The sequence below is a fragment of the Crocodylus siamensis genome, chromosome 1 (assembly GCF_052110815.1).
Source record: "Crocodylus siamensis isolate JL-2025a chromosome 1, ASM5211081v1, whole genome shotgun sequence".
NCBI classification, from domain to species: Eukaryota; Metazoa; Chordata; order Crocodylia; family Crocodylidae; genus Crocodylus; species Crocodylus siamensis.
The window spans coordinates 298467242-298482324 of record NC_143395.1 but is presented as its reverse complement, the minus strand read 5'-3'; the positions used below and the strand labels follow the sequence as shown (position 1 = coordinate 298482324).

General features: G+C 44.4%; 1 protein-coding gene across 2 annotated transcripts in view; it reads right to left on the bottom strand.

Annotated features, from left to right (window-relative positions):
• The window catches only part of CNOT11 (CCR4-NOT transcription complex subunit 11), a 34706-nt gene extending 20404 nt beyond the window's left edge, over positions 1 to 14302 (bottom strand). The window contains exons 1-4 of one of the 2 annotated variants that reach the window (XM_090020570.1): positions 13712 to 14302; positions 11269 to 11433; positions 3833 to 3985; positions 1584 to 1786 (exon numbers count right to left, since the gene is read on the bottom strand). In XM_090020570.1, coding sequence (XP_089876696.1) covers positions 1584 to 1786; positions 3833 to 3985; positions 11269 to 11433; positions 13712 to 14132 — 942 coding nt within the window. In that variant the 5' untranslated portion in view covers positions 14133 to 14302. The remainder of the gene's footprint in view (positions 1 to 1583; positions 1787 to 3832; positions 3986 to 11268; positions 11434 to 13711) is intronic. The other variant, XM_090020580.1, reaches the window with a different exon arrangement.
• Positions 14303 to 15083: the final 781 nt, after the last annotated feature.

Below are 15083 nucleotides of genomic sequence, written 5' to 3'. Positions count from 1 at the left end.
ATTACAGGCTGTGTACCCCAATGCTTTTTTCTTAAGGTTTTGCTAAATCTTTACTTCAATTCCTTCCATTTAATGCCATCCCTACAATCTTTCTATGTTTAACACGGTTTTAGCTTTTAACCAAGATTTTCCCTTCCCCTTTTCTTTTGGGAAGGTGACCAGACACATCTGGGCTGCCAAAAATATAATGAGCAAGAAATTTAAAAATCCTTACAAGACTAAACTTCAAAATAGTGACATTTTGAAAAAAAGATAGGAAGATTTAGCAATAACGAAATGTTAGTACACATACCAAGGCAGTAAATTATTTTTTATGAAGTAACTATAAAAACAACTAATATGTATATATTTTATTAGATTTCATAGATAGTTCTATCATACTTTAAAATTGTGAACCCCTGTACAATTCCCCCTTTCCAGCCAGTCTAATCAGATGGCTAACAGTAATTAGAGATTCACTAATTATATTTGCTGTGTCTTCCTCTAAACTTAATAGGCATACATGCAGGAATCCAGGTATGTATATAACCACACCATGCAGAACTGGGACTCAGCTGACCCAGTGACTTGCAACAGAAGCCAGGCCTGGATTTTGTTACGAGTCTCTGAACATGCTCTGTCTTGCACAAAAGTACTATTTACACAAAAAGCTACCCAATTTGTGCGTATTAAATCCTGTATATTGAAACAAACAGCCAACCAACCCAAAACAACCACCTGTCTAAACTAGAGGAAAATAACTAGCCAGTTGGATTAAATACTCTTTATACATTTTAGATCTGCTTTCTTATATTTCAATACTAGGGCAGGCAAGTGTACAAAAAGCCTTTATGTTTTGAAATGTATGGTACACAGTAGTCCTGTATTATAATAATAAAAATAATAAATACAACCCACACCATCCAAACATTATTTTTCTTTTGCATCAAAGTGTTTTACTTCCTCTCCAAATCATATAGCAAGCTCCCTGAGCTGCTAAAAGTAACTTTGATAAGTTGTCTTATACAGAAAGGGACAGCTGTGTGGAGAGAGGTAGTTAGCCTCTCTGAAGTCAGGCAGAAGGCAGGGTGGAGTTGTACCTTACAGCTAAAAAAAAAAGACACTCCTGCAAATTTGCACTCGCTGATGAACAGCATCTGAAGTAGTGAGCTCAAGTTCACAAAAGCTTATGCTGTGTTATTTAGTTAGTCTACAAGCTGTATGGTGAACATCTTCCTTATGCATCACCAAGGTTAGTGGATGCAAATCAGCAGTAACTGTCAATAATACTGGTAAGATTAAGCCCTTGGTGATTCTAAATAACCATCCTATTGAAAGGCTTGACCCAACGTAAAACAGCATTATTGCTGTTTTCTAATCAGGGAAAGACTGATGATGCTACTTAGTATATAGTTTAGCCTTTGTTCAGCTGGCAGTTATTTGCCATCTCCACCCATCATTCCCCATCAAGTTTTTCATATATTTTTATTATCTGCCTAGAAGCAAGTGGAAAAAAAAAAAAATACTAAAAATCCCAGAATTCAGATACAAAGATACAGTCACAGGAAGGATTAGACAGGAAGACACCTGAACATGATACACACCTGTGTTTGCTGTGGAGAAGACAAGGGACTTTTGAAAGCCTTAGCCATGATTCTTTTGATTTCTACTCCAGTGCTGTTTTTAACGCACATCGACTTATCCCATTGAATTGTATGATCCGGCTCTATTGGGTTTAGCCAAGCCAGTTCATCCTCACAAATATGGAGTGGAGGTGGTGGCCGGATAAATTCTGGTCGAAAGTGACCTGGAAGACAGTTTTGTGAAGATTTCCTCTAGAGAAAAGACTAAAGAGGTGAATTGTTTTAGAACTTGGCTAAAATAACTTTATTTAAAAAGGGTGAATATATCCATGCTGTAAATGGTCCTTTCCCCACCCCACACACATGTAGTCATGACAGCTGGTCACACACACCTGCCTGACAATGCTCTGGGATTCAATTTGAATGGCAAGCTACTATCAAATCACCAGCACCACTGAGGTTCATTGGGATCTGTTAGCTGGGGCAGATCCTGCAAAAGGAGCAAACAGAGCACATGCAAACAAGGCCAATTTCTGTTAGTTAGCAGGGTCCATCCTGGTCCTTATGCTTTTGTACAATGGCACGAAGGGTTAAGCTGCCTTGACCCTCCCTTGGTTCCTTCAGTCTGAATTCCCTGAGACCTAGGGATTCCAAAAAGCAGGGATGGAGAATAGGTTTTGGAATCCATGAACTGCAACACCCTGAGGAACCAGCGTTACTATGTCAAGTAACATGCAAGCAGCACAAATCCTACTTGTAGCATCCTCTAGAAAATGGAATGAGGATGCACAGCTGGTCAGATAGGTAAGGACTGCAATAATGTTCTTCTAAATTTGGTATTTTCTGCAATGTTAAGAGCATAGTGTTTAATGAATGTCAAGATCTGCTTTGCAAGGATGCTTTACATATCTCAAGAATTGGTATATTTCAGTAGCAAGCCAACAAAGTTGCTTATGCTCTAGTGGTGCATGCCTAAATAGAGGGGGGCTCAGATCCTTGGTAGCAAGTGAAGGGGCACTGAATGATCCACTTGGAAAGTTACTGGCATCAGATCACCTGGGCTTTCCAGGCACCTGATATGTTCACAAAGAGGTCCCAACCTCTGCAAGATAAAGCTGTGAAAGAATAAACTCTGGAGAAGCAGCATGTTGTTGCAAGGAGACTACTGAGGTGACTGATTAGTTCAGAAGGAATTCTGGAATTACTTTAGGAATGAACCTGGAATTCAGCTTTATCACCAGCATGCCCCTAAGGAATGATGAATTCCAGCCAGGAGGGCTTGAACATGAGCAACCTTCCCAAGCGATATAATGGCAACTAGCATGATTACCTTGTTAGAAAAGCAGAATAAGGAATGCTGGTAAAAGCCTGAAGGAAGGTTCAATAACCTGCAGAAGGACCATGCTGAGATCCCAAATATAAGTCTAACTGGTCAGCATGCACAAGAGACATCTGATGAATCCTGCTATAGATGGCCCATGAAACAACTAGACTGGAATGGACCATTATCAGTCCTCATGGGATGGCTGACCTCTGCCTGGTCTCTCTATAGCACCATGCGTGGACTGTACAGGAAATGTATATATTCTCCTTGAAGTCAAGTAGAGATCCTCCAGAAAGGGAAACACACTTAAGACTATTTAAATGGCAGGGCTGATTACAGAGACAACACAAGACATGGATGATTACAGAATTTGGAAGACTGAAAGAATTAGAGAACAGTAGAGTCTAGCCAATTGGACATTTCTAGGTTCCATCTTGACACCACAGGAAATAAGAGGGAAGGTGAATGCCATTTCAACCTGAACAGGAACAGGAAGAGATTAGCCATGCATACCTGGCTCTAACAGAACTGATAGCCAAAGAATCTAGTTTTGTGTCTGGGGCACATGTACACCAACCATAATTCATAAACTTGAATTGCATTTTGGAGGGTGATCTGCAGTGAGTGACCAATGAAAAAAAAGCTGTGTTTTCACCTGCACTAAGATGAACCACCTAGCAAAGAATCTTCTCCCTTTGAAATCTAGAAATAATCTTCCACATTCAAAGTATGAAGTAATTAGATGAGATTATCCATAGACCTCTTATTTGCAGACAACTGTAAACCTGCAACAAAACACAGACCTATTTGGTGCCCCAATAATACCCAAGCTGCAATGCCAAGTCTTGCTCAGTAAGTCACTCTAAAGATTGACAATCTGAGACAACACAATCAAATAACTATACTAGAGGTTATAGAAATCTGACATTCAAACAATGATACATACTTTCTATAGGTGGTTTTGGTCCACTCACTAAAGCTTCTGTGATCTGCGAGGCAACAGAGCTGTCAAACCCAGAATTTGAGGAATCTGGGTCAGGATCGCTGAGAATGCTGGGGAAGCTGGCTTTGCTTTGTGTTGGCAACTCAGACTGACGCTCTGAAAAACAGTTTTCAGTTGGGAGTGTTAGAGTATAAAGTCAAAACAGAAGTGTCAGGAATACTAAAAGTAGTGAGGCAATCTGAGCTTTTCAACAGCACTGCCTTAAACCAGAAAGTGTTAACATGAAATCTCTTAGGGTTTTAAATTTGGGGGGTCCCTGGAGCAAGCACTCAGATGCAAGGATGTTGGCTGGTTAGTCCTCCTTGTGCAGCAGCTGGAAGTATAGACAAACAGTTCTTCAATATTCTCCACATAAAAAACTGCTGTTGTTGTCACAAAGACATTACATAATTTCAAATGGGAGAGGTGCAACAATTATGAATAAGAGTTTGTGAGACTATTCTAACACAAATCTGGACTATGGGGAGAGTCAGAACCCCTGTTCTAGTCAACTTCAAAAGATCAATTATAAGCAATGTCAGACACTACTTCTTGTCAGACCAGATGCCAATTTGTGGTTTTCCAAGCATTTTTTTCCCCTCATATTGTATGAAAAAAAAAATGCACACTTTCAGAATCTATAGAGAACCATATGTGAAACTAAATCAAAAGTCCAAGTTTTTTCATAGCATATACCACATTCTGGTAGCATTGTATAAGCTACTTCCCCATCTGCTATCAAGACTATGTTATTTCTCCTCCCCACCATCTCCCCATGAAGCAAAACAAGTGTTTTAGTGCTCAACAGTTAAATGATTCAGGTTCAGTTCTAGTTGCACTATCTGGACAACAAGAAGTAAGAATTTCTGGGAAGCCCAGTGTTCTTTTAAAAGGTAAAGTAACCATATTATAGTAACCAGGACATCTGGGACATGGTGTTCATCAGTCCATTCCCATCCCCATCCCTTTCCACGCCCCCAGCAGTGCTGCTACTGGCAGAGGCAGATGGGGCAGGGACATGGGGTGCAGTCAGTCAGGGAGGCAGAGCAGCACAGTGCGGCAGGCAGGCACCACTGCTGCTGCTGTTGCACAGGAGCAAGGCAAACAGGCAGGCTGGAGCAGTGCCCAGCCCACCCTGCCCCCTGCCTCCAGCTACTGTTCTAGAGGAGCCAGGCCAGATGTGTGGGTGGCAGCAATGGTGCCTGCCCTGCCCACCTGCTTCACGCTGCTCCTCTGCCTCCGCACCAAACTGCACCCCACACCTCTGCCCACAGCAGCCAATTTCAGGACTTTTGTTTCAACTTTCACCTATCAGCCAGGATGGCCTATGAAATCTGGGACTGTCCCAGACAAACTGGGATGTATGGTCAGCCTATTTAAAAACTAATTTATACAACATAAGAAACAAGTTATGTAATGTTACTAAATTCAATAAATACTCAGGTTATTGAAGAACTGGCTAAAAAGTAAAGACAATTTATGATAGGTGTGTACCAATGAAGATTTTCTGGGCCAGTACTGATGGCTGATGATTAACCAGCCAATATATCAGCCAATACCAATCCATTGCCTGGAAGCTTAGAGCTGGTAAGTCTGTGGGGGCCAAAAAGGGGTGGGGGAAAGGAAGGCATGCTTAACACACTGATGGCACCGAGCTCAACCAAAAGCCAAGCAGGTAGGAATGCTTCCATTCCAAACAGGGCTCGAAAAGTCCACATTTTACATTTTAGCCTAAGGGTTGGACTACATGCTAGGTCTTCTGCTGCCTGAGGGGACTCATGCTCACATTTGCGCTCTCCCTTCCTAGAGAGTACATTGGGACAGGTCACCTTTTGCTCCTCTTGTTGACATGACCACTGTACAGCCAAAAATGCAAGATTCATGGGAACAAAGAGATTTCATAGATATTAGGGCTAGAAGGGATCTTGTGAAATTGGGTCCAGCCCCCTGCCTAAGCGGCAGGAAGTCAGCTAGGGTCAAAGGATCCCAGCAAGATAAGCATCCAAATGTTTCTTAAAAGTGTCCAGAGAAGGTGCTTGCACCACCTCTGGGGGCAGTCTATTCCAGGTCTTGGGGGCTCAGACAGTAAAGAAGTTTTTCATTATGTTCAGCCTAAAATGGTCTTGCAGGAGTTTGTGATATTGGACCTTGTCATCCCTTGGGGTGCTCTGGTGAACAGGAGTTCACCAAGATCCTGATGCACACCCTTTATGTACTTATAGGCTGCCACCAAGTCACCCCTGAGCCTGCACTTCTCCAGGCTAAGGAGTCCCATAGCTTGCAGCCTGTCTTCATAAGGCCTGTTCTCTTGCCCTCTGATCATGCACGTGGCTCTCCTCCAGACTCTTTCAAGCTCCTCTACATCCTTCCTAAACTGCGGAGCCCAGAATTGGATGCAGTACTCTAGCTGCAGCCTCACCAAATCCGAATACAGCAGGAGGATGACGTCCTGGGTCTTGCTTGAGATGCAAGCTAGAGTTCTGTTTGCTTTGCCAGCTGCAGTATCACACTGACAACACGTGTTCATCTTGTTGTCAATCATGACCCCCAAGTCTCTCTCAGTTTTGGTGCCAGCAAGCATAGCACTGCTGAGTCTATAAGTGTGATGCGGATTTTTTTTCCCTGCATGATGAAAAACTGAAGGCCGGTGTTAAGAGCACTTGATGCAGCATCAGAGTCCTGAGTTTTATTCCCCAGTGAAGCGTGAATATTTTATCCAATGATTCCTTAATGACAAAAATGCATACGTAGTACCTACATGAAGTAAGAGTGTTTGTGGGCAACATCTTTTATTGAACCAACTAGCAGTCCCTACATTGTCCTCATCCCGAGGTCACAACCATACTCCTTCTCAACCACCCTCTTACTCTATAAATGTTTTGCTCGACACGGTAATGGTAAAAACAGACATCGCTAGAACCTGTAAAGGATTTCCCCATTTATGGGAATGCGCCACTGGAGATCCCGGGGGAAAGTCTGCATAAGCAGGGAACCCCAACTTTCCCTGCTTACAGAGGCATCCTGAGATGTGGTGCAACAAAGGGTAGGGATGTCTATTTGCTTGCCATTTGCACCACTTTAAGATGTCTTATGGCAGCACAAATATTATATGAGGAAACATCCATTTCTACCCTATGTTATTATATAAAACATGGGCCCCAATATGACCATTCCCTCCTGCTCTGACCATAGAGACAATGTAGGTACTTACATGCTAGACGGTTTGGGCATGCAAATCTCAGACTTGCAAATGACTTGCGTCTAATAGCACAGGCTCGGCAGTGCTATGCTTCCTAGCACCACTGCTGAAAGACACTTGGGGGTCACGCCAATGCGACGTTGCATCTGGTAAAACTAACAAAACCCTGGCTTGCATCTATAGATGCTTCTCAAGCAAATCTCAGGATGCAATCCTCTCGCTGTACTCAGCCTTGGTGAGGCCGCAGCTGGAGTACTGCATCAAATTCTGGGCTCTGCAATTCAAGAAGGATGTCAAGAAGCTTGAGAGAGTCCAGAGGAGAGCCACATGCATGATCAGAGAGCAAGAGAACAGGCCGTATAAAGACAAGCTGAGAGTTATGGGACTCTTCAGCCTGGAAAAATGCAGGCTCGGGGGGACCTGGTGGCTGCTTATAAGTACATAAGCGGTGTACATCAAGATCTGGGAGAATGTCTTTTCACCAAAGCGCCCCAAGGTAAAACAAGGACCAATGGTCATAAACTCTCACAAGACCATTTTAGGCTGGACATAAGGAAAAATTTATTTATGGTCTAAGCCCCCAGGACTTGGAATAGACTCCCTCCAGAAGTGATGCAGGCACCTACTTTGGATTAATTCAAGAAATGCTTGGATGCTTATCTTGCTGGGATCCTCTGACCCTAGCTGACTTCCTGCCCCTGGACAGGGGGCTGGACTTGATGATCTTCGAGGTCCTTTCCAGCCCTAACGTCTATGAAATCTATGAAATAGAAAGGTGCCTCTTTAACATTTCCTACTAGCTACTCAGAGCATCCTCTATTCAAGTGCACTACCTTCCATAAAATAGTTGCTGAATAGGAACCTCAGCACATAACTTGGGGTTCTAAATTCTACTTGTGGAGCACAGTACAGGGATCCTCAGTATTATCATACTGAATCCCCTTTGTGGATCTGAGCCCAACTAAAACATAGTTAAAGTTCTGCTCAGAGACAGAATCTAAATTGGCCATTGTATTCAGTTACCTAGGGAGCTTTCACTCTTTGAAGTTTTTTTTCCACAAGCAGTGCTCCACAATTCTGATGCAAGTGAATTAGAAGCCTGAAATAAAAGTTACGACAGCTAATGTTTTGGCCTCAAAGAGTCCCCAGTTTTAATTTAAACTACTACTTCGGTTTTTTAATAAAAAGATTAATGAGCATGTCTTCTGCCTCTACCTTCAGCCAACTTAATTGTCTTAGAACTTGGTAGGTTACATACTAAGCACAGCTCTGTGTGCAGGAGTTTACCTTCCAGCTACATGTGATAGGACCCTAATTATCTGGTGTTCGGGATTCTAAACGAAGCTTTTGTCAAAATGTTAAATACCTGGTCAAAAACAATTCTCTCCTTTAACTGCGGCCTCTCTTGGGAACATTTCAGGCTTGTTTTCTATGGATGGCACAAGGGCAGGAATCCACCTTTTGCCATGAAAGCAAAGGAGAAATCCCAAACCATTAAATTTACCAAGTATTTTTATTTTACTTTATTTTACCTGACTATTTAATTTCACTGAGACTATCTGCTTATTAGGTTTTCTTCCCCCCTCAAGAATACATAATGCATACCTAATTGCTTCTTTAGCATTTTCCAAGACGCTTGACTGAAAAAAAAATTCCAAATCAAAAAAAAAAAATCTTGTAAACTGTTTAAGTAAAAGAAAGTAAAAACAAAATGTTTCCCCTCTGTCCTGGGAGGGAAAAAGGATTTTGGAATATTTTTAATTAACCCTTACGCTATATAATTAATCCAAGCCAAATATAGCTTCTAAACCTCAACTGCATTTGGTGCATCATTTCAGCTTAATAGCACTGTAGTCTGGAACTTAGTCCACACCTGATCAACTACAACCCATTTGCTTTGCAATCCATCAATTTCCAAGCAGCCTCAGATTTAGTAAATGGGCAAAGTCTACAAGGCCCTGATCCTGCAATTCAGTTAACACAAACAACCACGCTGGCTCTCTCACAGAGCCTTAACTTTGTGACGTTTAAATGGACACAATGGTCTAATTTTAAATGACAAATTATAGGACCGGGGCCAGGTCAGTCCCTTGGGATTAGATATACATAAATCCATATCAGAAGCGTCAATAAGATGACTTTATATAGGAGAAAGAAGGCAAGCTCCTTGCACCACGCCACTTAAAGCTATTTAAAAGTAAACAGTTACTGGAGATCTACTGCAGTGCCATTTTCCCCCTATTTGTAAGTTACAGGAAACTTCTTTGGATTCCTCAAGGAGGATGCTGTATTGTACTGGAAAATTCAGCTTTTGCTACCAGCCAGCTACCCTTAAATCCAAACTAGTTTTGTCATATAAATAAATCTGAAATAGGGAAATATTCTGGCAAAATACTGCCTTTTTCGCACAATCATCTGAAGACATTTTTGTCAGAATCACTGAGTAGAGAAATGCAGAATTGAAGAAACAAACAGCTTACATTTTTAAGTTATTCTGTACGCACCAGCTTTACCTTAAGACCAAACCAGGAAAAAAAAAGGTTCCACAAAGGTCTAACACTCAATTATCTCTAATATCCTGCTCTTCAAAAAAGAATCATGGTTACAAGTCAAATTATTCATATTGAACTTCTGAGTCTAACTCAAAGTATGCCTTGGACCAGATATTAGAAAACAGGAGATACTATCCTTCCCTTATGAGCTTCAAAGCTCAGGATCCCTGTTCTAATGGAAAATTTTTAAGTGATCAAAAAAGCATGCATTTGAATAGGTACACTCTAGAACAGGTACAAGCCATCTTATTTTGACCAGTCCAACCATCTATTTCAGGGACAACATCTTTACAAAGGCCATCAAGACTTAGAGCTCACACATTAATAGTTTTTAAGTTTAAACCTTTGTTTGCAGTATTTATATTTTGTGGATTGAACAATTAGTTTTAGAAAAATGGCATAGTAATGAAGAAGCAGGAAAACCAAACTTCATCTCCTAGTGATGAGAAGAGGAGTTGCCTTAAGATGACACGTAGAAATATCAGACTTTTATTCCAGAAACGAGACAAACTGTGAGAAACTATCAAATCAGAGAGGAATTCTAAAGTCCATGCATGAGTTTTCATCAGGTCTTGATGCAACTAATTTGGTTTATACAGCCAAGTTAATTATGCTCCTTTATTTATTTTGGTAACCACTACATATTGATTAACATAGTTACTTTTCAAGATGCCATTTTGTACAACACTTGTTTCTGGGGTCCCCACCTGGCAAATTTTTTAATGAGAACTAATTTTTGAAGGGCAGGTATATTCAGCCCTTATAAAAAGCCAGCCTATTTAAAGGTTTAATTAAGTTTAGGCACTCACAATAGCTTGGGGGGGGGAGGGGCAGGGGGGGAGAGAACAAAACAAAATTCAGCATTCACAAAAGATATTCAGTAAAATCCAATTAAGGCAGTCCTCAGAGGGAAGGGCTCTGAAATGAAATGATCACCAATATCAATCTAGACAGTAGTGCTCAACCTCCAGCCTCTGAGCCAGATCCAGCTCACAGGGCCATACAATTCAGCACATGAATCTGAAAATTTGCTGGCAGTAGGGGGGGGCTGCACACCAGCCCCATGTCACCCATTTGGCCTGCAGGGCCAGAAAGGTGAGCATCACTGATCTAGATGTCCCAAGCTTCTTCTAAAACCCCTTAGACGCCCCTTATCTTCCCAAATCATACATAACCATCACTCTTAACGTTTTAATGATACAAGCAACCAAGTAAGCTTTCCCAACAGTGAACCATTAATAAGAACTGAAATATCACTTTTATAAAAGCGAACATTTGATTGAAGCAGCAGTTATAGCTTTGGTCATAACTCTAAGCATTTCTTATAATTATCATACATTCACCGATATCTGCAACACTGGAAAGAAATGAAAAAAAATGTTGTGACAGTAGAAACAAAGTATCAAATGTAAAGGCTTTTGTGTTCTATAAAAGTTCTCCCTGACCTAAGAAACAAGAACAATCCAAATATAAAACTGGTTCTTTAGACATAGCAACACCCTAAAAGATGCTTCATGTCTGAAGTTTGTATTACTCAGAATTGTAGCTCTATCCATTTTAACACAAAACCTTATTTAATTAACATGTGGCAAAAAACATAAATCAGTTCTTAAACAGCCAGGGCATGGCTAAAACAGTTTGTTTCTTACCTGCTAGTGCTAGCTGAAGTCCACTTATATCTACCGACTGGGCCATGCTTCCTACATCCAGTGAGGCAATCTGACGAGGAGTCTTTTTGAAGAGTTCCCTAGGTGGTGCCAACATCAGTTGGGAAAGAAAGAATTTTTCTGAGGGAGTTATGGGAGGTAAGAAACCTGTGGGAAAAACCAAACAGGAAAAGAAAAAATATAAAAGAGTTCTCCTCACTTACTGTACAACAGCAAATAATATTCTCCCTTTGGTAAACTTCATATAGGAAAAGCAACACTAATATTAAAGGCATGAATCGAGCTACCACTAAGATACCCGAGTTGTGCCATTATGTTAATTCAATTGAATCAAATACTTCCGAGATACACGACAATACTGAAAACAGGCTCTTAAAACACAGTCACAGGATAAAATTAGTGGACAGGCAATGTTTTTATTCTGGTTTTGAGCATGTCCATTTGTCTGGATTTAAGATTTCCTAATGGCTTATCACTAGCCTAAACAACAGAAAGAGTTAGTCACTGCAATATCTGTAGTTTAATATATTAAATGGGGGGAGGGGTCCTAATAATGCTCAACAACCTATTTTTATTTCTAAAACAGGGACCATCATTTTTTAAGAGGACCCCAATTGTGCTCTGAAAATTAAAATGGCTTCCATTACTAATGACTTGTATGGTAATGACTTAGTGGAAACCTGGTAGCTTTCGTAGCCTAGAAACCATTTGAAGTAAATTAAGAATATATGAAAAACATTTTATGACCATGAAGCATATTACAAACACTCTTTACTGAAGGGCATGCCAACCAGACAGCATTCCCAGTAGTCACACAGATCACTGCTGTACTGGTAAGCAACCTGAAATTAATTTGTGAAGTCCGCAGCTGGGGAGGGATGCGACACAAGAAATTCGCATGCCCTCTGAAAAGCAGCGCTCTCCACCGACTGCCACTGCACAGACTTACCATTGGCAGGGCCAGGTGACAGCTGCAAAATTGTTATGAATAGTTTTCATATAATGCATTAAATGTGGTTAAGCATCCTAATCATTTTGAAGAAAGCATTTTCTGAAATAAATCTGTGTTAGGCAATGGATTTGTATAGGATGGTTTGAATAAGGATGATCCTGCCTCAGGCAAAGGTTTAGACTAGATGACCTCCAGAGGTCCTTTTTCCAGCCCTACATTTTTTATTTCTATGAAACAGCTCATTTGGGTATTAAAAGCATACTATAAAAAAAACAAAAACATTTGTTCATTCAAGAGCTGAAGGCAGGTTACTCAGCCAGTGAAAAAAACAGCAATATTTAAAAGTATCACTGGTGTAGGCAGGCTTGAGCCCCTGAAAAGGGCTTTTGGTTAACAAGCCAACCAACTATCAATTATTGGTCTGTTAATGATTCTCAACCTGGGATGCCTTGAGATCCTTTCAAGGATGGTGCATGGTGCCCTGCAACATCAGCACTATTAGGTTTACAAACCACTCAAGATAAATCCAGAGGCCACATCCCAAGTGGAAACGTGCAGTTTACAGAGCCTCAAACACTGCAACATGCATGCAGTGCATGGTAATCTACATGCCACAAAATGCAGCACAGCAGCAAAATGAGACACTGGGAAGTCCTGGTACCAAAGAAAGCTGCACCAAAAAATAGTGGCGTGGCACATGTGGCCTACCAGATGCTGGAGTCTGGCCAGCCAGAGCCACACTCCAGTTGCTGGCCAAGCTCTGCGTGCCCAGACTGCTGCTGGAGCTCCCTACCCAGCACCCCAGGTAAGGTTGCTGGGGCCAGCCCCAGCTTCCCCTACCCCACCTGGGGCAATTTGCTGTATGTCTAGGGGCATGCCAGGGGACAACCAGCAGTGGCAGTGCTGCTATTGGTCCCTGGGGAAATGCACATTTTTGCTCATGGAGACATGCCCATAAATTTCAAATAGAAACCCATAGCTGCGGTGCTTCTCATCTCAGTGCAACAATTGTAATCCTAGTGGGAATCAGTGGCTGAAGAGTTGAGGGGGAGGGGAGAAGAGGATAGGATGGCTGCCAGGACCATCCCCAGTCCCAGAGAAGACGCACAGCGGCTGGAGCAGGGGGAGACGGGGGCTAGTCCTGGTCCCAGTGGGAGAAGGTGGCTGAAATGCTAGGGGTGGGGGTTGGAACCAGCAACAGGCAGCACTAGAGCAGGGGATAGGGTGCTCGGGCTGAGCCCAATCCTAGTAGGGGATGCCAAGGCCTGCCCCACTCCCAGTCTGGGAGGAGAAAGGTGGTGGTGCTGCAGCAGGGAGAAAAGGGGGATGGGGCCGGTCCTGGTCCCATTGAAAGCAAGTGTCTGGAACGCTGGAACCTTTGAGACCACCCTGAGTCCCAGCCCCGCCCCCAGCCCGGGAGGAGGAAGGCGGTGCCAGAGCAGGGGGAAAAGGGGATGGGGCCGGTCTTGGTACCGGAGAGCGGGGTGCGCTCGGCCTCGCCGCCACGCTCGGGCGCGGGGTTGAGCAGGTGCGCGAAGACGGCGGCAAAGGGGTTGGCGGCCAGCGGCTCGGTGCGGTACATCTCCCAGAGTAGGTAGAGCGCGGTGAGGCGCTGCGGCGGGCTGGGCAGCAGGTCGGGCTGCTGGAGCAGCAGCACAAGCGCCGAGCCCAGGCGGAAGTGCTCGGCCTTGCCGAAGTAGTGGTGGAAGGCGCCCGAGAGCCCCTCGAACGAGCTGCCGCCCGCCTCCTCCGACACGATGCTCAGCAGGCTCGACAATTCCTTCGGCGACAAGCTCATCCTGCCGCCGCCCGCGGCCGCCGCCGCCGCTTCCCCGGGCGCCGCCTCCGCGCCCAGCTGCGAGCAGGGCGCCGGGCTGCCCCCGCCGCCGGGCATTCAGCTCCCGCGCCGCCCCGCTCCGGAGCCAGGCCGCAAAGCGGCAGCGCGCCACTTCGCGATGCTGCCGTCAAGCGAGGCGGGGGAGTAACGAGCGGTGGGGGGAGGGATGAGGGAAAAAAGGCCGCCTATGGGGGCGTCTGTGCTACCGGAAGGTGCTGCTGGCGGCTTCCCCCAGGAAGCGGGGGGGGAGGAGGGATTGGCTGCCCGCGTCTTCCGGGAGGCGGGCAGAAGAAGGGGATTGGGTCGTCCAAGGAGCAGTGGCATCCTTCCACAAAGGCGGAGGCGAGCGGGGATTGGCTGCCGTGACTGTCCTTCAGGGAGCCGGGGAGCGGCCGAGGCTGGGTGGGTATTCTTCGAGGAGGAGGAGAGAGGGCCGGGATTGGCTGCTGCCGGGCTCCGGAGAGGACGGAGATTCGCTGCCGCTCCAGGGAGGCGGAGAGAGGGCGATGCTGCGTGGGTAGCATTCCTTCAGGGAGACCAAGCGAGGGCAGGGATTGGCTGTTGAGTCCTCCGGGAGGCGGAAGGAGGGCGCGGATTGGCTGCTGCTGCCGCCCTTCAAGGAGCGTGGGTGATGATTGGCTCTCGCTCCCTCCGGCTAAAAGGGCTGTAGAGTGTGTTATGCTGTGGGCGTTGGTTTTGTGGGTTATGTTCCGCAGTTGGGTCTGGTTTAGGTCCGTCCTGCACCTGCTCTCAGGCCTTGGCGTTTGGGCACTGGGAGGGCTCCGGTGCATAGACAGGTGTAGTTCAGTGAAAACGGGTTGGGGCACAGGAGAGGCTGGGGGCGCTGTGCTGATTTAGTCTGGAGAAGAGGCCACTGAGGGGATTCTCACAGTAGCCTTGACTCCCTGCAGGGTGGTCCCAAGAGGATAGAGCCAGATCCAGCTAGCTAACTGGTTGGATCCAGCCTGTGGCTGCCCCCACATAGGGCTGAGCCTTACCCGCTCCTGT